Below are 22,744 nucleotides of genomic sequence, written 5' to 3'. Positions count from 1 at the left end.
CCTTTGCTTTGATAATCCCAAATCCTGGTGTAGATTTTGGGCCTGAATAACAAGAATCAGGCTGAAATAAGAGGATCATGCTGCCACTCCACGACCACAGCAGGAAACTCAGGATAAAGGATTGCAACAGCTTTGTCTTCCAGAGAATTTTAAACTTCACAAGAAATCCATAATCATTCCGTTGTTGTGTTTGAATGGTAAAATGAAAGGAAGTAGGACCAACAGGGAATGTCCTGATATAGAGGCAAATGTACAAATTAACCCAGGCGTGTGGGGTAAATTACTGTTTACCATCCCATATAGGTTGCCTCCAAGATACATAGCCACAGGAGGAGCTGGACCATGGGCATTGGCTTGTAAAGAGCGCCATCTGGTGGTGACAGGAGGATTTGTCTTTGTAGAAATGTGAACATGTAGAAACTGATCTTTCTTTTATATATGGGCGGACTTCCTGACGGACCATCTGTCAGAAATATCAGCCTAATGAAAGCCTGATCCATGTGAATGTGAAAGAGGCTACAGCAGCTGTGCCTGATCGGCGTCCTCTAAAGAAGGTGGGGCGTTTAAATTCCAATAACTTGATTCCCTTTGAAAATGGAAATTAAAGTTGTTAAAACAAACAATGTCGCATTTCGCAGGCTGCAGCTATTTGTTCAGAGCAAGGGGGAAGCAACAGTGTGGTCGCCTTTAAAGACACGCGTATCCTGCTCTTTGAGGAAGCCATGTGCACCGTAGTACAGTAGCTTGCCCACCCGGCTGATGCAATGTAAACTCATGGCCGTTCAACCCCCAACTAAGGTCAAAGCGGTCCGGATCTTGGTAGCCTAGTCTTTCCGAGGTGCTGCTTACAATAAAACAAACTTAAAGTCGTGGAATTACTGACATGTCAACAACTTGAGGGAACCTGACAGACAGCTGAAGGTAACTTGAGAACTTTACTAGAGGACGTATTGTAGTTCAGGAACATTCATTCCCAGACATTAACTCCATCCCTCCAATGGGAGACTCAGGCTGATGAGACATATATACATTTGCATATATAAATGTTTTTCTTTCCATTCAGTATCTCTAAATTAATTGCCTGTCATTACATGTTTTTTTTTATTAATATATTTTCAGGCTGGTAACATTTACATAGCCTACTGTATGACTCTGTGTTAGACATAAGACATTATAATATTTCCTCAATCAAAGCACAGCTTTGGGATTTAACATTTAGGATTAGCATTATTCCTATGCTGTTCCACACCAATAAAAACTGATCCTATTTAAACACTTTAAATTAAACCACAGATACAGCCTGTATGTTCTTTTGTAGGCTAATTACAGTGGAACAGATGGGCTAAATATAACAGCAGCTCAAACACCTGGCATAATTATTATAGTCATACATATTTATTACAAAAGTAATGTATAACACGCAATTTACGTCCTCTTACTGTTTGAAATACATTTTTATAACTCAAATCATTAATGGTGCAAACTTAAACACATCTATTTAATAAATAATAAGTAATTATGTTTGCTAAAATTACTTCTAGTCTACTTTATCTGATAGAAGTGAGGAGTCACAGAGTAAGGGACAGGCAGAGTGAGAGAGAGAACAAAGAGTAGAGGACAGTGAGAGAAATTAGTTAAAATACAAACATAGGTTTTGCATGAATGACGAAAGCAAAGTAGACATATGGATCATTTTAGGCATTTTTTGGGTTATGTCTGTCTGCCCAAATGTGTCGTTGGCACTGTAGTTTTTCCTCCGTTCCTTGAAGGATGTAGAGAGATCCCTTTCCAATGGGATTTGAGTGGAGGTGACAGGGACAACATTTAAAAAAAAATGCATAGTTCAGCTAAATCTAATATCAGGCTTCAAAAGTCTTAATTGTTCAAATGATTTATCGAATTAATATCTTCCTAAGTGATTGTGTTGTTAGTGCAATAATTCTTCTTTCTGCCACGGTAACTCAGGACGGAAACACTATCTGTGGGAAGTAAAAGAGGGCATTCAAATCCTTTCAATACGGCTGAACCCATCCTCTACAAAACAAACAAAAAACAAATCACTATGTTGTATTTCTTTTCAGCTTTGTTTATGTTGTCGCCATTCATTTCCAGTGTTATCCACACAGCTGATATCTCAGTCTGAGTTTGATTTCCCCAAGGTCGCTTCTGCATCAGTTTTCTCTCTGCTGAACTAAATGACTTTTTTCTTGACTGAACTTTGCATTTGGTAGGCATTCAATCCTGTGATTCTCTCATTTTGTTTTAGATTTGAAGGTAAAACTGCGACAGACGCACGTAACATAGAATACATTTGATATTGATACTTTAGACCAAAAAACTTTGTCAAAGGTGTTCGAGAGTATATCTGTTTTTGATATGTGTTCCATTTAGAATAACTGACCGTGCAGTGACCAACATAAATCAGATAAGTGTTTATTTTCTGCTCCAGTTCCCTACGAATAAATAAATGAACTAGAATTATGCGCCTTGTTGGGTATTTAACTAGACCATTTGTGCTCTGTTGGAGAGTTGGATAAGTGCTGTGGAAATTACATGTTTCTGACATGTTAGGCAATTAGGCATGGAAAATGCGGTAACACTTTATTTGAAGGCGTATACATAACGCTGTCATAAGACTGTCATAAGACTGTCATTACACTGTCATGACACATGTCATGAACATTATGAATGGTTATGAATGGTTATGACTGTTGTCATAAAGTGTCATTCGGTAAATTATGTCACGTTTAATGACACATTGACATTGTATGAGATGTCTTTTTTATGACAACCTGACATAAGCTAAGACAAAATAACTTGTCGATGTCTTGGTAATGACAACCTGACATAAGCTAAGACAAAATAACTTGGTAATGACAACCTGACATAAGCTAAGACTAAATAACTTGGTAATGACAACCTGACATAAGCTAAGACAAAATAACTTGTCCATGTCTTTGTAATGACAACCTGACATTAATAAAGACAAAATATCTTGGTTATGTCGACTTGACATTAACCAATAACATGACCTGTCATAAACATGTAATAGTAGGCTTAATAATCAAATGTAAAAAACTATTTTGATTTATGTTGTAAGATTACATTAAACTGTCATATTTGGAAGGTTTTGATATTGACTGTCATGAGACCTTTATTATACTGTCATGAATGTTTCTGTTGGCCTGAAGTAAAGTGAAACAATTTGGACAGTTCATTAACATGTCATGAAGCGTTATTACACTGTCTAATGCCTTTATAACATGCTCATGAATGATTATTTTGGCCTCAGGTAAAGTGAAACAATTTGTACATTTCATTAACATGTCATTAAGTGTTATTACACTGTCTAATTTTGACATTGACTGTCATGAAACCTTTATTATACTGTCATGAAGTATTGACTTTACCTCAAAGTGAAACAATTTGGACTTTTCAGTAAATATTATTACACTTAATTATACACACAACAGTGTTAACTGCAGTAGTATCCCCTTTATAGATGTAACATGAAGCATATCAGTATTACATGTGGAAAATACCTTAACAAAAGCAATATAAGTCAAGACAGTCTGTTTTATTTGCATTGAGACACTAAACAAAAAATATATACATACACTTAAAACAGAAATAAGAACTACTTTAAAATCAAATGCACTTTCCAGTCCTTAAATTAACAATCCAGAGATTGTATGTTATATAATATATGTTATAATGGCTGCTAAAAATCACCAGGAAGAGATCAGCTTAAACACAAAAGGAGGGCAAATGGCACTCAGCCTTCAAACTTTGTAGGCATGTTAGCTTCAGCATATAACTACTAGTGCAAACTTGTAAGTGAATACGGTGCTTAAACAGGCAGATTGCAGATCAGCAAATCATAGAGCTATTAGCACACACAATAATAACAGAAATATACATTAGATCAGGTTGAAGTAAATAAAAGATACATAAAATAAAAGAGACTGTGTAGGCCTACTGCCCTGGCAGTGCGTAGTATGGAGCATGACAGCCAGCTAACATTTAAAAGCCCAATAAAGAATGAAAGACACAATGCTTGACTTCTCTTGTTTCTTCGTTAATCTTGTATTGGTAGGGTTTTCTTTGTAAAACTGTAACATAGACATGAAAAAATAAATCAATATACACACAGTACCAGACCTATACAGACATTAGACAATACACAGTAAGTAGTATATGGTAAGTATACACACAGCTATGCTATTCCTATTTAAGTATTAAACAATACATGACTGTAAAAACACAGCTTAGCATGTATGACAAAGTATAGTGAGCTAGCAAACAATTAGCTTCTGTAGTAGTGTACCTGCTAGCTAACAGGGCCACATGTGCAATCAAATAAACATACAAGTAGCTTACTTTACATTCTTACACCTGAAAGCTAATGTTAACATTGCACACTGTCAACACTTACAGACAAATAGTCTCCAAGGCAAAGGCGTTATAAAGATATACTCAGCAGCATGTATAGGCTATGATGTCCCGGTAGACTGCATACAACTGTGAAAAAAATTGTAAGCTAGGCTACTACCGGATATTTGGCGCTAAATCCTGTATGCAACAAGTGAGGGCTCACTCTGACGCTTTTTCCAAAAATTAAAATATTAAAACTTCATATTTACTTTGAAAAACTGCTATACAACAATAATTACTGACTTATAGTTAAGGCAGCACAGACTGTCTTGACATATTGCAATTGCAAGTATTGTTATATAGCAGTTTTCCTAAGTGAATATGAAGTGTTAATATTTTTATTTTATCTTGGTTTTTGGAAAAAGTGTCAGAGTGAGCCCTCACGTGTTTCATACAGGATCTAGCGCCAAATCTCCGGTGTTTCATCATGTAGCCTACATTTTGTTCACAGTTGTATGCAGACTAGGACCAGCATAGCCTACAGATAAATGCTGCAGGGTATTTCTTTATAACGCCTTTGCCTTGGAGACTATTTGAATGTAAGTGTTGATAGTTTGTAATGTTATCATTAGCTTTCAGGTGTAAGAATGTAAAGTAAGCTACTTGTATGTTTATTTGATTGCACATGTGGCCCTGTTAGCTAGCAGGTACACTACTACAGAAGCTAATTGTTTGCTAGCTCACTATACTTTGTCACACATGCTAAGCTGTGTTTTTACAGTCATGTATTGTTTAATACTTAAATAGGAATAGCATAGCTGTGTGTATACTTACCATATACTACTTAGTGTGTATTGTCTACTGTCTGTATAGGTCTGGTACTGTGTGTATATTGATTTATTTTTTCATGTCTATGTTACAGTTTTACAAAGAAAACCCTACCAATACAAGATTAACGAAGAAACAAGAGAAGTCAAGCATTGTGTCTTTCATTCTTTATTGGGCTTTTAAATGTTAGCTGGCTGTCATGCTCCATACTACGCACTGCCAGGGCAGTAGGCCTACACAGTCTCTTTTATTTTATGTATCTTTTATTTACTTCAACCTGATCTAATGTATATTTCTGTTATTATTGTGTGTGCTAATAGCTCTATGATTTGCTGATCTGCAATCTGCCTGTTTAAGCACCGTATTCACTTACAAGTTTGCATTAGTAGTTATATGCTGAAGCTAACATGCCTACAAAGTTTGAAGGCTGAGTGCCATTTGCCCTCCTTTTGTGTTTAAGCTGATCTCTTCCTGGTGATTTTTAGCAGCCATTATAACATATATTATATAACATACAATCTCTGGATTGTTAATTTAAGGACTGGAAAGTGCATTTGATTTTAAAGTAGTTCTTATTTCTGTTTTAAGTGTATGTATATATTTTTTGTTTAGTGTCTCAATGCAAATAAAACAGACTGTCTTGACTTATATTGCTTTTGTTAAGGTATTTTCCACATGTAATACTGATATGCTTCATGTTACATCTATAAAGGGGATACTACTGCAGTTAACACTGTTGTGTGTATAATTAAGTGTAATAATATTTACTGAAAAGTCCAAATTGTTTCACTTTGAGGTAAAGTCAATACTTCATGACAGTATAATAATGCTTCATGACATGTTAATGACATGTACAAATTGTTTCACTTTACCTGAGGCCAAAATAATCATTCATGAGCCTGTTATAAAGGCATTAGACAGTGTAATAACGCTTCATAACATGTTAATGAACTGTCCAAATTGTTTCACTTTACCTGAGGCCAAAATAATCATTCATGAGCCTGTTATAAAGGCATTAGACTGTGTAATAACGCTTCATGACATGTTAACGAACTGTCCAAATTGTTTCACTTTACTTCAGGCCAACAGAAACATTCATGACAGTATAATAAAGGTCTCATGACAGTCAATATCAAAACCTTCCACATATGACAGTTTAATGTAATCTTACAACATAAATCAAAATAGTTTTTTACATTTGATTATTAAGCCTACTATTACATGTTTATGACAGGTCATGTTATTGGTTAATGTCAAGTCGACATAACCAAGATATTTTGTCTTTATTAATGTCAGGTTGTCATTACAAAGACACGGACAAGTTATTTTGTCTTAGCTTATGTCAGGTTGTCATTACCAAGTTATTTTGTCTTAGCTTATGTCAGGTTGTCATTACAAAGACACGGACAAGTTATTTTGTCTTAGCTTATGTCAGGTTGTCATTACCAAGTTATTTTGTCTTAGCTTATGTCAGGTTGTCATTACCAAGACATCGACAAGTTATTTTGTCTTAGCTTATGTCAGGTTGTCATAAAAAAGACATCTCATACAATGTCAATGTGTCATTAAACGTGACATAATTTACCGAATGACACTTTATGACAACAGTCATAACCATTCATAACCATTCATAATGTTCATGACATGTGTCATGACAGTGTAATGACAGTCTTATGACAGTCTTATGACAGCGTTATGTATACGCCTTCAAATAAAGTGTTACCGAAAATGCTTAAAAAAAATATGCAAATTATTTCAAACAAGCTTTTGAGCATTTGAAATAGGCAATTATTACCTGCCAAATAAATGAGGATTTTTAAGTTCTTGTTTTTGTTTTTATAATAAAAGGGGAGCAATATATCAGGCCCAATGCCAGTCAGTGGTCCGACACTTTTCTCAGACTGAGGACTGTTTCTGTGAATCAGTCCATTCTTTACTACTGAGGCATGTGATGGAAGTTTTAAGCCCTGAAGAGATACTTTCTGCAAGCGTTTGACATCCCACCTCACAGAGTAAACAGACAAGTTATAGTGTACATGCTGTATTTGATGTCACTGTGACATTTGTGATTGTGCCTGAAGTTCATAGAGTATAGAGCATGAGGAAGGAACAGAAAGTAAACATTGGATCAGAAAGAAGCCTGCAAGGTCATGTCAGCTGCTGTAACGAGGGACTGTTTTTGACACTGCACCTGGCTTTTAACTAGGGTGTCACCACTCACATTCTACAGCAGAGGTGATGCTTTTATCTGGTGTGATCTCTCTCTCTCTCTCTCTCTCTCTCTCTCTCTCTCTCTCTCTCTCTCTCTCTCTCTCTCTCTCTCTCTCTCTCTCTGTGTGTGTGTGTGTGTGTGTGTGTGTGTGTGTGTGAACAAAGATACAAAACACATTACAAATTTAATTTAAACTGTTACAGAACTTTTGGTGGGGGGGGGGTTATGCCGCTCTTCATTCATTCATTTTTCCGAGGTAGATTTCATTGGATTAATTTTTGTTAGTAATTATTAATTGTATGTGTAGTTATATTAACCTTTAATGTATAACTACTTGGTGTGTGTGTGTGTGTGTGTGTGTGTGTGTGTGTGTGTGTGTGTGTGTGTGTTTGTATTAAACACTGTGGCCACTGTTTACTAGTCAAACAACTTAGTTGCAGCCTTCAGATTTGAGGCTGAATTCAATATTGACATAATTTTCCCTTTACCTCAGGGTGGTGCCCCGAGGTCAATTTAATGCATGTTAAATTCCGTTACTTGAGTTCTCACAATACATATTCATGCCCCCATGTGCTCTGGGTTAAGCCTTACATCGGGCAACATATTTTGGTAACCTTTAGGACAGTCACGCCACATTCTAAATATCTGTATTAAGCTGCTTAAATAATGATCATTTTGGTGCTAACTTTATAGAAGTGTATAGTTAATGTATACGTTTACTCTGCTGCCTTCTCCATGCATTTGAACAATGTCACAGCTAACATAAAAGACATTATAAAGGAGCAAGTGTTTCCCCCTGAGGCCAAATAGTGATCAGCATGTGATGCTATTCCAAATTCACCCACATGCCCCCTATGAGTCGCACGCAGGTGTCCAGTTAGCTGATTGGCTGAGGAGAGGGTAGGGTCCTATCCTGCCCACCATCCTTTTTTAGCTCAGACACTCACTGCACATCTCGGCATGCTTTAGCTACACTATGCCCCTGCGGTGCTTTCTGAACCACTGACTGTTCTAGCCCCTTTTGCCCTGGATTAGATATGACGTGTTCTCACTTGTGCAACATATAAAGGCACATTTCTTCATGATCTACGTCTTACATTGACTGAATATTAGTGGTAGATTCAGCTTTATGTGCATCCACCAGGCTTGTTATGGCATCCGCATGTTGGTCTAATCAAACTGTTGACCCAATGAATTGCCTGGCTCTTACAAGGTCGTCATAACCTAGACAGACAACACATAACTGTTTAGCTCCTGCTTTGGCTCATTTAGTTGACTCTTACGTTTTACACATTATAAATTCCTGATATGTAGCAGACATGCCCCTCTGTGCATCTGCATATTCACACAGTGTGCGATTGTGTTTAAATTAACTGTATTTCTGCTGTGAGAAGGTGGAAAAATACAATTGGGTCACATTTTATTGTTGTACTTGTCTGGTTTACATGTGTTGACTATAGTGATTAATGCCTGCCAGTGTCAATGGGACCTACATGGGGGGTATGGCTATGACGTCATGGCAGCTGCTCTAGTCTGGAGACCATGTGATGTGTCACTGTTCTATTTCTGTGTCGAACACCTGAATGGTTTGTACACTAAGAGGCATGCGCGTCACATGTCAAAACAGCGCTTGTAAACGTCCTCTCTCTAATCTAAACAAATTAGTGTACAACTGCTGTGTGGAGGAAGAGTTCAGGTGGATTGATAAACTGAAAGAAGAGTAACTGCGCGTATCAGTGGAGACACAAGATCCTGTTTTGTATTGTGTTGTGAACGTGAGTACTTGTCTGTGTTGTTGGCCAGATCTACATATGTGCTGTTTAGGAACATGCTTTGAAATAGGATATTCGACTGCCAGGATTATGATAAGAATGGCTGGCAACCTCATGGTTCTGTTTACTTTTGTATCTATTGTCATTAGGAAATGAACAATGAGATATGAACAAGTGACAAGTGCTTGAAGCTGACTTTGTGATATTGATATTTCATTATTTCACTTTGCAGTATCTGAAGAAGATTGTGTTCATGTTGTCATTTGATGAATGAAAAGTCAAACTAGGAAAAACTTTTTTTAAACGCTGATACGTTTATTTCATAAGCAACGTTTTGGTCACAAAAATCAGGCATGAATGAAAATTCAGCAACCATTTAATTAATACCTTTGATAGGGATTGTTATTGCTGCCTACAATCTAACCTAGGCAATATACTTTGATCACAAATAAAAGCAATTGTTTAGGAAACCCTTTCATTTTGAAGTAGTTACTGTATATGTCCAAATCGTTTGTGGTACTTTAAAAGTAAGAGGTGCCAAATAGTTCATATTACATGACCTAACTTTTCATGTACAATCAGAATGCTGAATGCAGATGCATTGCTTTTACAATTCAACTGAGCAATGTTAACTGATCCTGACATTTAATTGTAAAGTATATTTTTTCAAATAGTTTCAGAAATTAAATGTATTGACCACCCGCGGTCGTTCTCTGCATGTCACTCCCCTCTCTGCCCCATTTCACCTCTGTCTCTCTGCACTGTCAATAAAGCATAAAAATGCCAAAAAATATCTTTAAATAGAAATTAAATGTATTCATCTTGAACATGTTGCATGTGCTGTCTGAAGTACTAATTGTATTCTGGTAAAGGCTAATTTAGTATTCAAATGTATTTAAACATCAAATCAACATCAATTAAAAAATAGTCACAAAGACATGACTGATTTGGGACTGCAACAGCACAAGAATGTTTTTTTTCCCCTAACCTTTGTCTATTTGTAAAATAAAGTAATAATCTCTTTAATTCCTGTCTTGTTTCATCAACAGCTAAATCATCTTCTGTAAAGGCTTTTGGTCCATATTGCCTGTCAGGATGATTCTGTCTACGTTAAAAGGCTTAGGGAGGCAGCTCCTGAGGGTGAAGGTAGTGAACTGTAATCCAGGACAGTCCCAATTGTGTCGGAGCCTGAACACGTTTGACCTGGTAGCCCTGGGTGTGGGCAGTACTCTGGGTGCTGGAGTCTATGTGCTGGCTGGAGCTGTGGCCCGGGACAGCTCTGGACCAGCTATCATCCTGTCCTTCCTCATCGCGGCCATGGCCTCAGTCCTGGCAGGTCTGTGCTACGCAGAGTTTGGAGCCCGCGTCCCCAGAACGGGCTCGGCTTACCTCTACACCTATGTGACGGTCGGGGAACTGTGGGCCTTTATCACAGGCTGGAACCTCATCCTCGCTTATGTCATCGGTGAGTAGGGTTCAGTATTGTTCAAAATGTTTGATACCGATACTGATACCTTGACTTCGATACAGCAGTTTAGATTAGCACAAATACCTGATCTCCTGAGCCACTGCAGCTCCACAAAATCATCAGCACTTTAGATCTGGGCACATCAAGCATGCTGCTTGCTTATTGGCTCACTGACGTTAAACGACTAGACATTTTTCGATACTCAACATTTCAGTGCTGGACATTTTTCGATACTTGATATCGAGGCATTTCGATCTGTGCCAAAACAAATATTGAACTTTGATACCAAGTACTATTGGTGAGGGTAAGAAATAAGTATGCGGCTACACCAGATATTTTTCAGTTTACATTAATACTTTTATGTGCACAGGAACTGCAAGTGTGGCCAGAGCATGGAGCGCAACCTTTGATGAGCTAAATGGAAGGCACATCGAGGAATTCTGCAAACAATACATGTCCATGAACGCCCCGGGCGTCCTTGCAGAGTATCCAGACATATTTGCTGTCTTCATCATAATCCTATTGACAGGTGAGGAGCAGCCTCATAGATAGCAGCAAGATAACTCATGTTTAATCAACTTTTCATCCTAATCTTACATCTTTTCACATTGTCTTTTTTAATATTCTTGCAGGACTGCTTGTATTTGGAGTGAAGGAGTCGGCCGTGGTAAATAAAGTATTCACCTGCATCAACGTAGTGGTGCTGCTGTTTGTGATCATCACCGGCTTTGTCAAAGGAACCCGAAAAAACTGGAACTTGAACCCTGAAGAAATCCTCCACCCCACCAACAACTCTAACTTCAAGTGAGTGAAATGAAAGGCTTATTCCCAATATGTAAAGAACGATTTATTATATTTAAGATAAGCAAATGTTTTATTTCTGTTTCTTCCAGTGTGTCCGATGTCTTACCATCTGAAGAAAGTCTTGGTGCAGGTGGCTTCATGCCTTTTGGTTTGTCTGGAGTCTTCTCTGGAGCCGCCACCTGTTTTTATGCCTTTGTCGGCTTTGACTGCATTTCAACTACAAGTGAGCAGAGATACATTACATTGATAATCAACACACATCACCCCTATACTCTCTGACATAATCACTTGTATTTCCTCCACAGGCGAAGAAGTGAAGAATCCTCAGCGGGCCATTCCTATTGGAATCGTTGCATCGCTGCTTATATGTTTTGTGGCGTACTTCGGTGTGTCCGCAGCCCTCACTCTGATGATGCCCTACTACATGCTCGACATGAGCAGCCCTCTGCCAGTGGCCTTTAAGTATGTGGGCTGGGAGGGAGCCACTTATGCTGTGGCCATTGGCTCATTATGTGCCTTGTCAAGCAGGTAAGAGGCTCTACTACTGCCTCTCAGCATGAGGAGCTGTAGGGAATGTTGGCATGTTTTTTTTTAGGAATGAATCATTTATATACAGTATTCTAAATTTAGAATATTATAATAGTTGTGTATATTGTATTCATTACTTGATCTGGATGTAGTCTTAAAAATAATCCACTTACTCCAACCACTTATTTGCCAGATGACAGTTTTTTGAATACATTTTATTGATATAGCCCAAAATCACCAAAAATGTATTCTGTATATAACACCGTTTATCTATACATAATCAAGTTAGATAAGGAAAACAGCTTTATCACAGCATATTGTATTACGGATATTTCCATACATGTTTTAATTGTATAGTGTTTTATTGCATTTTAAAATGCAGGGAATATTCACAAAATATTTTATTAACTAAGCTAATTTGCAGTGCACATCCAATTATTTTTCATAATTTGTATGTATTTATAAGCCTTTGCCCTCTCCCTCCTTCTGTCCCCATCAATGTATCAGTCTCCTTGGCTCCATGTTTCCTCTTCCACGCATCATCTTTGCCATGGCTCGGGACGGTCTGCTCTTCTCCTCTCTGGCCCGAGTCAGTGAGAGGAACAACACGCCAGTCATCGCCACCTGGGCCGCAGGGCTCATGTCTGGTAAGTGGCTAAGAGGAGGCCAGAAGCTACAGTGCCTCCTAGTGGCAAACAGTTGTAAATACATAAGGCTGTATAGCAATTGAGGAAACAATTCATTTTAAAAGTATAAATGTTCTTTGTGCATTTTTTTTAACCTTTTATATTTGTTTGAATAAGTCTTTCATCTATCACACGTTTATTTCTTCTCCTGTGTGACTCCTGCAGCTGTGATGGCTTTCCTGTTTGACCTGAGGGACCTGGTGGACCTCATGTCTATTGGCACTTTGCTGGCCTACACTCTGGTGGCTGCCTGTGTGCTAGTCCTCAGGTAGGCCTCACCTTTCACTTTATATATCCATTCGAGTGTTGACAGGTTGCTAGGGCGGATGCAGGCTGGATAACACCATATTCACCACATCCAATCACTGGGTAGGAAATCCCCAGTCAGGTGTCAGCCCAAAATATATAGTTCATATTTCATGAATTGTATGTATATATAATGCCTTGTCCTAATCATTTGTTAATTATTCAGTAGAGATAAACTGTTAAAGCCAGTGTGTGTGTGTGTGTGTGTGTGTGTTTTCAAACTTGTTAACAATTTTAAAATATTGTTGTGTGTCCTGTAGTTTCTAAGCTTGGTTTTTGACTGTTTGTTTTGTTGTCCGTATAGGTACCAGCCTGCACAGCCCAGTGGAGCCTATGAGATGGCCAACACTCAGGATGAACATGAAGTTGACCCTTTCAACGTGGCGATCATGTTAACACAACCAGAAGATCACTTCACCTTCAGGAATCTATTTTACCCTTCAAACCTGGACCCGTCCCCTCTGTCCGGGTTCACTGTCAACATTTGCACCAGTATTATTGGTGAGACACATGCAAAGCCCAGATAAAAAAGGAATTATTTACCTTGTTAGTGAACAGCATTTTATCTGATGACTTATTGTATTGTTCCCTACAGGTGTTTTGGTGTGCGTCTTCAGTGTTGTAGCTGTCCAAGGAGGGCTGGCATACTGGTCCCTATCCGTCCTCAGTATAATCCTGGTCCTCTGTCTCATCCTCACCCTCATTGTGGGGAGACAGCCCCAAAGCAAGGCCAAGCCAACTTTTATGGTAAAGAGATTTTTATTCATATTAGTACAAATTGTAAATTACTCTGAGAGAACATAAGGTCTTACAATCATATGAAAAAGTTTGGGAACCCCTCTCAGCCGGCATTATAATTGACTCTGCTTTCACAAAAAAAATATAAAAGTGGTATGTCTTTAATTTACCAGGAACAGCTAAGTACTGGGATGTTTTCCAAACAAAGATTTTTTGAAAAGCAGTATTTGGTTGTATGAAATAAAATAAAATGTGAAAAACTGGCTGTGCAAAAATATGGGTACCCTTGTGGTTTTGTTGATTTTAATGCCTGTAACAGCATGTAAAACTGATGAATTTAAACACAAAGTTGGTTGGATTATGTTGTTAAGCCTTGAACCTCATAGAAATGTCTGTTTAATCATGAGAAAATGTATTTTAGGTGCCTAAATGCAAGTTGCACTTCTCTTTGACTCTCTGCTGAAGTGAGACAGAATGGGATCATCAAAATTGCTCCCAAAAGATCTCAAAAACAAAGATTATTCATTATCATGGTTTAGGGGAAGGCTACAAGAAGCTTTCCCAACGGTTTCAATTGTCAATTTCTACTGTAAGGAACGTTGTCAGGGAATGGAAGGACACAGGCACAGTTGCAGTTAAACCCAGGTCTAGCAGACCAAGAAAAGTACAAGAGCGGCATATGCGGCGGATTGTGAGAATGGTTGCACACAACCCAAAGATCACCTCCAAAGACCTGCAAGAACATCTGGCTGCAGATTGTGTATCTGTACATGGTTCAACAAATCAGTGCAATTTGCACCAAAACATCTGTATGGCCAGGTGATGAGAAGGAAGCCCTTTCTGCGCCCACGCCACAGATACAGTTGCATGGAGTATGCAAAAGCTCATTTAGACAAGCCAGATTCATATTGGAAGAAAATGCTTTGGACTGATGAGACAAAAATTAAGTTATTTGGTCTTTATAAAAAGCAGATGTTTTGGTGCAAATTGCGCTGAATTGTTGAACGATGTACAGATACACAATCTGCAGCCAGATGTTCTTGCAGGTCTTTGGAGGTGATCTGTGGGTTGTGTGCAACCATTCTCACAATCCTCCACCTATGCCGCTCCTGTTTTTTTCTTGGTCTCCCATGCCTGGGTTTAACTGCCACTGTGCCTGTGTCCTTCCATTTCCTGACAACGTTCCCTACAGTCGAAATTGACAATTGAAACCTTTGGGAAAGCTTCTTGTAGCCTTCCCCTAAACCATGACAATGAATAATCTTTGTTTTTAAGATCTTTTGGGAGCTGTTTTGATGATCCCATTCTGTCTCACTTCAGCAGAGAGTCAAAGAGAAGTGCAACTTGCATTTAGGCACCTAAAATACATTTTCTCATGATTAAACAGACAATTCTATGAGGTTCAAGGCTTAACAACATAATCCAACCAACTTTGTGTTTAAAGTCATCAGTTGTACATGCTGTTACAGGCATTAAAATCAACAAAACCACAAGGGTACCCATATTTTTGCACAGCCAGTTTTTCACATTTTATTTTATTTCATACAACCAAATACTGCTTTTCAAAAAATCTTTGTTTGGAAAACATCCCAGTACTTAGCTGTTCCTGGTAAATTAAAGACATACCACTTTTATCTTTTTTTTGTGAAAGCAGAGTCAATTATAATGCCGGCTGAGAGGGGTTCCCAAACTTTTTCATATGACTGTATATAGAGTGGAGAGAAAAGTTTCATAAAAAGCCATTTAAACGTTTGTTGTGTTATTGCAGTTTAACTGCTACAGTATATTGTGAGTGCTGTAAAATACAGTGAACAGAGCAAGTGTCAACGAGCAAAGTGTGGAAGGGGAGTATTTGCCCTTCAGAGTTTATCATCTGTTCTACCATGCCAAAAAACGTCTATTTACAAAGTAGACCATAAGTAATGTTATTGATTAATTTTGTTTCACTATTAAAATCAACTGGGAGAGACTAAACCCCAATTTAATAGGTCTTAAATAGAGCAGCCAGCTCTTTGCAACTTCATTAAAACATTTTCATAGTATAATGAATGCCTAAAAATATGAAACAAGCTTAGATTTATGAATGCTTTTGGAATAATCTTTTTAAGTTTTCCATTGTGTCAAAATATAAAAGGAAAATAAGTGTCTACGAGGTTTTATGGACTAAAACATACGAAACCACTGATATGTAATTTACGGTTAGGCTAATGAACCAATATTCATAATGATAATATCCCCACAGTGACAGCACTATGACAGCTCCGTAATAGTACACACAATTTATCTGACAGGTCCGAAATTATCTTTTAGAAATGCATGATTGGACTTTAAAAAATAGCAGTTGTTGTTTTTAACACCATTCATGAGGTACATGCCCCCAATTATAATATGCTTTGAGAGTTTCTCTTTTAACATTAAAGGTTGTGATGTAATTACTGGTTGAATACACATGCTCTCTCCTGACAGGTTCCCCTGCTGCCCTTTATCCCAGTCATTAGTTTGTTCATCAACGTCTATCTGATGATGCAGCTCGACAAAGGCACCTGGATGCGCTTTGCCATCTGGATGGTCTTAGGTACAGTACTTTGTTTTTTTCGGCAAACAATTGAACATATTGACTCCACGTTCTGAAAAGTAATTAATGTCTTTGCGGAAATGTTTCTCCTCAATTTGTAGGTTTCGTAATCTACTTCAGCTACGGTGTTCGTAACAGTGTAGAGAATGAAGCTTTCACAAAGGACGCCTCCAAAGAGGAAGACGAAGATTACTGAAAAAAAACTAGAGGTTCACAAATCTGTTCTGCATATCGAACTTTGACATGTGGTCAATTTCTTAGCTACAAATCCAGGAGACATATTCAGAGACTTTTATTCACCCCGTCCGATCAGAGCGTTCAGCTGTTAATTCAGGGCAAAAATGGTTTCAAAAATAAAAACACTTATTAGATGTAAAGGCCAAGTATAAACATTTTGTTGCACCAGATGAATTAAGATTAAAAAAAAATATTTGCTATAGTTTAAAAGTTATTTTTGTATGTTTTGCACTTTTATCTGATCAATTTCACATAACACCATACATTCTGTGGACAGAAAATTATTATCAAGGAATAAATTGTACATATATCCATAGTTAAACTTGATCCACAGTTTGTCAGAATGTTTTTCCCTTTTGGCAAACTTGCATGCATCTGTGTTGGACACTAAGTCCAAATCAAAAGCTCATTGATGGTTCCTCACAACACACATTTACCAGAGATCAAATACACTACTGTTGCCCCCATCAGGGAACTGCACTTTGTTATCTAGCCAAAGAGAAAAAGCTGCTAATATCAAGTACCTCAGAGGTTGTATTCTAAGTGCCTATTTCTCAAATGAATGTTACACCTTTAAGAGATCTGATATCGCTCTATCATCAGCTAGAATTGTGAAATATATTTATATTGTCTGTATATAATCTACAACTTTAAATCTTATATTGATAATTTATAAGAGAAAGTTCACCTAAGTGCCCATGCATCTAAAAGGGATGAATTACAACCAGTTGACATTGAACAGATGTGGTTTCCATAGCTTAAGGACTCACTTTTGTTTTGCTCGCTTTTATTTTGAAAAGCCAAAACTGATACTGTGCACTCAGGAAACTGTAACGGTGTACCTCACAAAGTAACATATCTGAAAGTGCCTTAGCCAGGAATATCTTAATCTGGAGTTCCTTTTTAAATAGAATCTATGATAAAGTTTTTTTTTTTGCTCATTATATTCCATTGAGGAAAACGATTGATGGATCCTGAAGCCATATTCTGTGACATTTAATTGGACTTTGTGTCAACACAATGTCGCTATATATTGATGAAGTTGCTGTAGCATTAAATAGCCTTGAAAATAATAGAAATCTTTGTAAATATACACAGTGTGTGTGTATTTTTATCAAAACGGGAGATTTTTACATCAGTCAGAGATCTTTTACAATCACATGCATCAATACTGTGTTTTAGTAATGCCAATTTCCAACAGTTTACGTTTTTATTTTTGCAAATACAGTTTTGATTATGCCTGGCCATATTACAGCTTTCACATATTTCACCCATCAGCTTTTATGTATCAAATATTTTGTTACAAGCATTGTGTTAAGTTGTATCTTTGCTGTTAACTGCTAATAGACATAATATATTTGTTTTTAGGAGTCCTTCATCAGTTGAATGTCATCTCCCTTTTTAGTTAGATGTAATATATTAAATCCTGTTTAACTGACAGGGATGTAGCATTTTTGTTATGGATGCTGTAGTTATAGTATAACTCATGTTAGGCTTCAAGTAAAACAAATACCTTGAATTTTGGTCCTTGACGTTGTCGGTTTAATGTAAAGATTTGCATGTGTCACCATTTGAAAGTTTAAGTATTTCAAAACTGTATGAAGCTTGTAAAAAAGATTTTGATTTTATATTTATGCATAATATTATAAACATGTTTACATTTGATAAGAGCAGTGAAGGTCAGCTGTTCAGCATGTGTTGTCTTTTTTGGTTTGTATAGTTTGTGCTGTAAATAAATGATGCTGAAAGTCAGAGCCACAGACTTTGTCTCTGATTTATTATGTATGTATGTTCCCTTTTCATCCTCTTTTGTATCTGTTTGTTTTGAGACATTCATTTACTTTATTTAATTGTTTGTAAAAAAAAAGAAAAGTAAAGAAAATATTTTTCTTGGATACTAAACGGTTGAAGGCAGTTGATTAACAAAACAAAAAAAATAAGATGATACAGTAGGCTATAGCTGTCCAGGTTGTACTAGTATACTGCTAATAATAATAATGGCTTATTTTTCTTTGCACTTAAATAAAAATATAGGGTTGTGAATCTTCGTATAATGATTTTAAAAAGGTCTTATCTCTCTAGAGGTAAAAATGTAATGGGCCAATCTATAACACCTACATACAGTGTGTCGCTCTAAATAATTGAAGGAAATGTACAGTAAGTGGATTATTTGACCTGCAGGGGGCGACATGAGCCCAGGTTGACATGGGCGTTCGGTCTCCTCTCCTCCCTGTTCTCCAGCGATGCTGCAGACTGTATCCTCTTCATCACGGCTCCACCTGGATGTCTCTCCTGCTATTTCTTCTCTTCACTGTCGAGCTTTTCTCCTGCACATGAGCCGAAACTATACGGTAAGGACTTCCATTTCACACCGGGGACGGCGGGTGTTTTTCTGTCTCCCTCTCGATCTCTGTCAGATCAACAGCGCTAATAACTGTAGGCTATCTATTAACACTACTGCATCTACTGGAGGGACTGCGGATCATGCTGCAGTTGGAGGTGTTTGTCGTAACGTTGTTGTTTTCTAGTTGTTTGGCTAATTGTTTGCAGGAGTGCAAATTCTCTTGTAGCTGTTGTATGGGCCAGATGAAAGAAAGGTTACCTCGCCATAGGTGGGCTCACCTCAGAGAGAGAGAGAGAGAGAGAGAGAGTGTTTAGGTCACAACCTAGATTATGTGTTTTTAACCTTTATCTAACATGTTGTCAGAAGAGCCCTTTTATAATATGTCCATGAAGAGCCTCCTCCTCTCTTCCTGTGTGGGGATCATGTGTGTAGATGCACTTTATTTTTAGAAACTGTAAAATGAGGAACAAGGCAGCACCAGCTGAATGATTGACCACCAGGAGTGAAGTGACACATTTCTGCTGGTTTGGTATGAGTGACCACAGTCTTACAGAGGCCAGATTTTGTTACGTAAAATGTGTTGATGAGCTATGGAGGACCACTGAGGCCTCAGTCATCTACCGGTTAAGGCTTCTCATTCACCACGAAAGCCATTACATGTTTTTTCTTTCACACAAGAAAAATCTATATGTCACATGCATGTTTTCCCGCATTTTATGATGCTTCTCCACCTACGGTATAGGCCTTGGACACACACTGCTGCTGCTGCTGTTTCAATGTGCTGAAGTCACATCAACAGAAGATATTCTACGAGCGCTGGCTGGTTACACAAAGAAGTCAGGGCCACTGGAGCGTTCAACTGGGAGGGAGACGCCTCCATTTTTATTCACCCTCAATATTTCATGAGGATTATTCCAGTTCAAGCATCAAGTGGAGCCATAGATGGACAAATGAACGAAGGCCTTGATCTTTGCTCTGCTTCAGATATTTGACTGCTAAAGCTGTAGGGGGCTTCTATTTGATCATACACACACAAAAAAAACACACACACACACATTCACACAAACTCGCGCAAGGATGCACAGAATTCATAACAGACCCTGATGAAGGTCTTGCCATCATGCTCCATATTAGAAGGCAGGTGGCGGGGGGGACTTGCTCCACAATGGGGGGATGGGGAAACATGTACATGGAAACATGTTGTAGGGTATAGTCCATAAATTTGCTCTATCCCCCCTCATGCCATTAAGGTGTCACCGCTTATCAGCTGTTGCAGCAGCAGGAAGAAAACAAAATCATGAAAGGAAAACAACAAGGGAATGTCAATTTAGGAAAAAACTAAACAAACCGATGGAAGAGACACAGGCTGCATGTACATTATGTTCTGGTACGGTGCAAATGACAAATGGCTTTTTAAAGGAATGTCGCTTCAGTCTACTTGCATTGCATTTCTCAGTTGGTAAGACTCGTGGTCTCGAGACATCTCTAGAGATTTGTGAAGAGAAAGAGGTTGAAATGAATTAAAATGTTTAATTATCTCTGTAATGCTTTCCCGCAATCCATAATGGGAGACTGTGAAGCAGAAAATGACAGAATCCACAGTCAGAGCAGCGTGAACTCACACAACTAGGGCAGGTAAGGCAGGGGAGATTTAGGTGTGCATTTGTTCAGTCTCGTTAAAGCCAGCAAGGGTGCATCTTGGGGGTTCTGAGAGATGTTGTGTGTTAGATTGATGGATGGATACTTGATTGATCCCGAAAGAAATTCTGACATCCAATTGCACCAAACATGTTAGCCTTAGTTTGACTTCAATTTCTCAAATGATATAGATTTAGTGATGCCAGATGCACGGGCCATCTGTCCCACAGTTGTTTAATGTATCCTTGATCTTGTTTTCTTCCGTACTCTTGGAGTATGATGACAGCAACAACAACAACAGAAAAGTTTAAACTTTTAAACCAGTGAGCCATATCCATCATATTGTCTCTCTTCTAATGAGATTGTTTGATGTACTGGGCTGTTGGGTGCTCTGTTTTTTGGAGTTGAACATCAATTCTCAGGAAAGGAGAAGCAATCATTGCAGCAGCAGCAGAGACAAGACTGTTACCAGACTGCAGCTTCTCTCTCTCTCTTGAAACAAGACTTCATTTATCCAATTCATCCTCTCTCGTCCATCCCTGTCAGGCAGAAAGCTGCTTGTAAGACCGAGCTTCATCAGCTGGTTGGTTACACAGAGGGAGTTTGTGTCTAAACGTGGTTGAACATCAGAACTGTTTTGTGTTCTCTATAACGTTATGGAATTAAAAAATTATTTAGGTGGAGGCTTCAAATAAGATCACTGGTTTGTTTGCCTCTCCCTCCACTTTGTATTGGTTTGTTATCGTTGTCCTTCTGTACATTTTAAATGTGCATATTCTAACAAACATGTTAAATGATATGTAACTGTACAGTGCTGTGAGAGACCTGATCAGGAGTCTGGGGGAGAGGCAGGTGTGAGATAATCTGATTCATTGGTTTCTTTTCTGCAGTGCAGGTGCTGACACAGCATTTAGTCTGGGGAGTTTTTGCTTGTGCTTCAAACAGAAACTTGGTGTCCTTGAACCCTCTTTGCGTTCATTTTCAACTATACTTCCGGAAATATAAAAGAAAGAAAACATACAGGGACATATATATATACATGTTTTGTAACTCATTCTCCTTGTTCTAAACATGTAGCAAACTCTGCAATTACACAACTGCACAGTCTCAATGGAAATGAGATGCTATTTCCTGCAGTGTAAGTGAATTGACGAGGGAAAATAGGTAGCAAAGAGATTAGGTGGAGCAGCTACATGTATTGCTAATTCCCTTGACAAATAGTGAATTTATTTAGGCCCTGCTTTTGTCCCAGCGTGTTCAGGTAACACTGCATACCTTTTTTTTTTTCCTTTTTTTAACAGTATTCATATTTCACTGAAAAAAGTATTGGGGAGGTTAAGGTACCTAGCTGAACTTGATAACCAGAGACGAATAATGGCCAAGACCTGGGAATTAATATGCAGGTGAGAAATGATTTCTGCTTGAAACCAGAGCATCTGATAAAGCTTCCTGTACTGTATAAGTGTCCACTCAATTGCAGGCATCTTTATAATGTGTTTAGATGGAGGCTTCAAATAAGATCACTGAAGGAAAACTGCAGTGATGGTGCATCACTGTCTCCTTTCCTTTTAGAGTATAACCCAATTAGAGATCCCCTCAAGAAACAGTGAACACATTTGCTGACAGTAAGCACATTTGCTGGCTGCTAAAAACCTCTGAGTTTTCAGCAGGTGTTAAATATTACTCTTTTAATCAGTAAAGAGTGGCCAGGCTGTTATACGAAAACATAATTCATTTTGACAGTCTAACTGTAAGCTTGACAAGTTCCCCTATAATGATCTCAGTAGGGAGAGTCAGTCCCACATGGCACTGACTGATTTTTTCCACTCAGGGAGTCAGTGTTACTTTTGTCTTCTACAAGTTCCTCTTGACTTCTAGTGTGCAGAGGTCACTTGATTTGGGGCTAATAATGCATTATGTTACTGAAGACACCATTATGTTACATGTTTACACTATAAATGTGAATCCATTCATAGCTAATGGAGGAGCAAACAGACTTAATTGCCACCTGTTTGCCCCACAGGGCAGCATGCTGTCATTATGCCAAGCAATGCTCCTCTACAAGAATAACTAAAAGCTGCTAAAGTCAAACAGTGATGTGCTGTTGTTCCTTACAGGCTGGGAACTATATGATCTGGGATCAGTCAGGCTTCATGTTTACAAGAGCATTACAGCAGTGGTTAGAACAGTAAGCAATGACTGACAAAAAGTAAAATGTTAAAGATTACAGAAAA

The 22,744-nt window shown here is 38.1% G+C and overlaps 1 protein-coding gene across 1 annotated transcript; it reads left to right on the top strand.

Moving 5' to 3' along the window:
- Positions 1-447: 447 nt before the first annotated feature.
- Positions 448-16,526, top strand: LOC307269452 (high affinity cationic amino acid transporter 1-like). The gene is made up of 12 exons (XM_080052420.1): positions 448-554; positions 10,236-10,651; positions 11,025-11,183; positions 11,287-11,458; positions 11,548-11,681; positions 11,764-11,986; positions 12,494-12,633; positions 12,838-12,940; positions 13,283-13,479; positions 13,574-13,725; positions 16,183-16,291; positions 16,393-16,526. The coding sequence occupies exons 2-12, from the start codon at positions 10,282-10,284 to the stop codon at positions 16,485-16,487; spliced, it is 1,854 nt and encodes a 617-aa protein (XP_079908546.1). The 5' UTR covers positions 448-554; positions 10,236-10,281; the 3' UTR covers positions 16,488-16,526.
- Positions 16,527-22,744: the final 6,218 nt, after the last annotated feature.

Source organism: Ammodytes marinus (assembly GCF_949987685.1).
Source record: "Ammodytes marinus genome assembly, chromosome: 3".
NCBI classification, from domain to species: domain Eukaryota; kingdom Metazoa; phylum Chordata; class Actinopteri; order Uranoscopiformes; family Ammodytidae; genus Ammodytes; species Ammodytes marinus.
The sequence above is the reverse complement of the archived record's forward strand: the minus strand, read 5'-3'. Positions and strand labels throughout refer to the sequence as shown.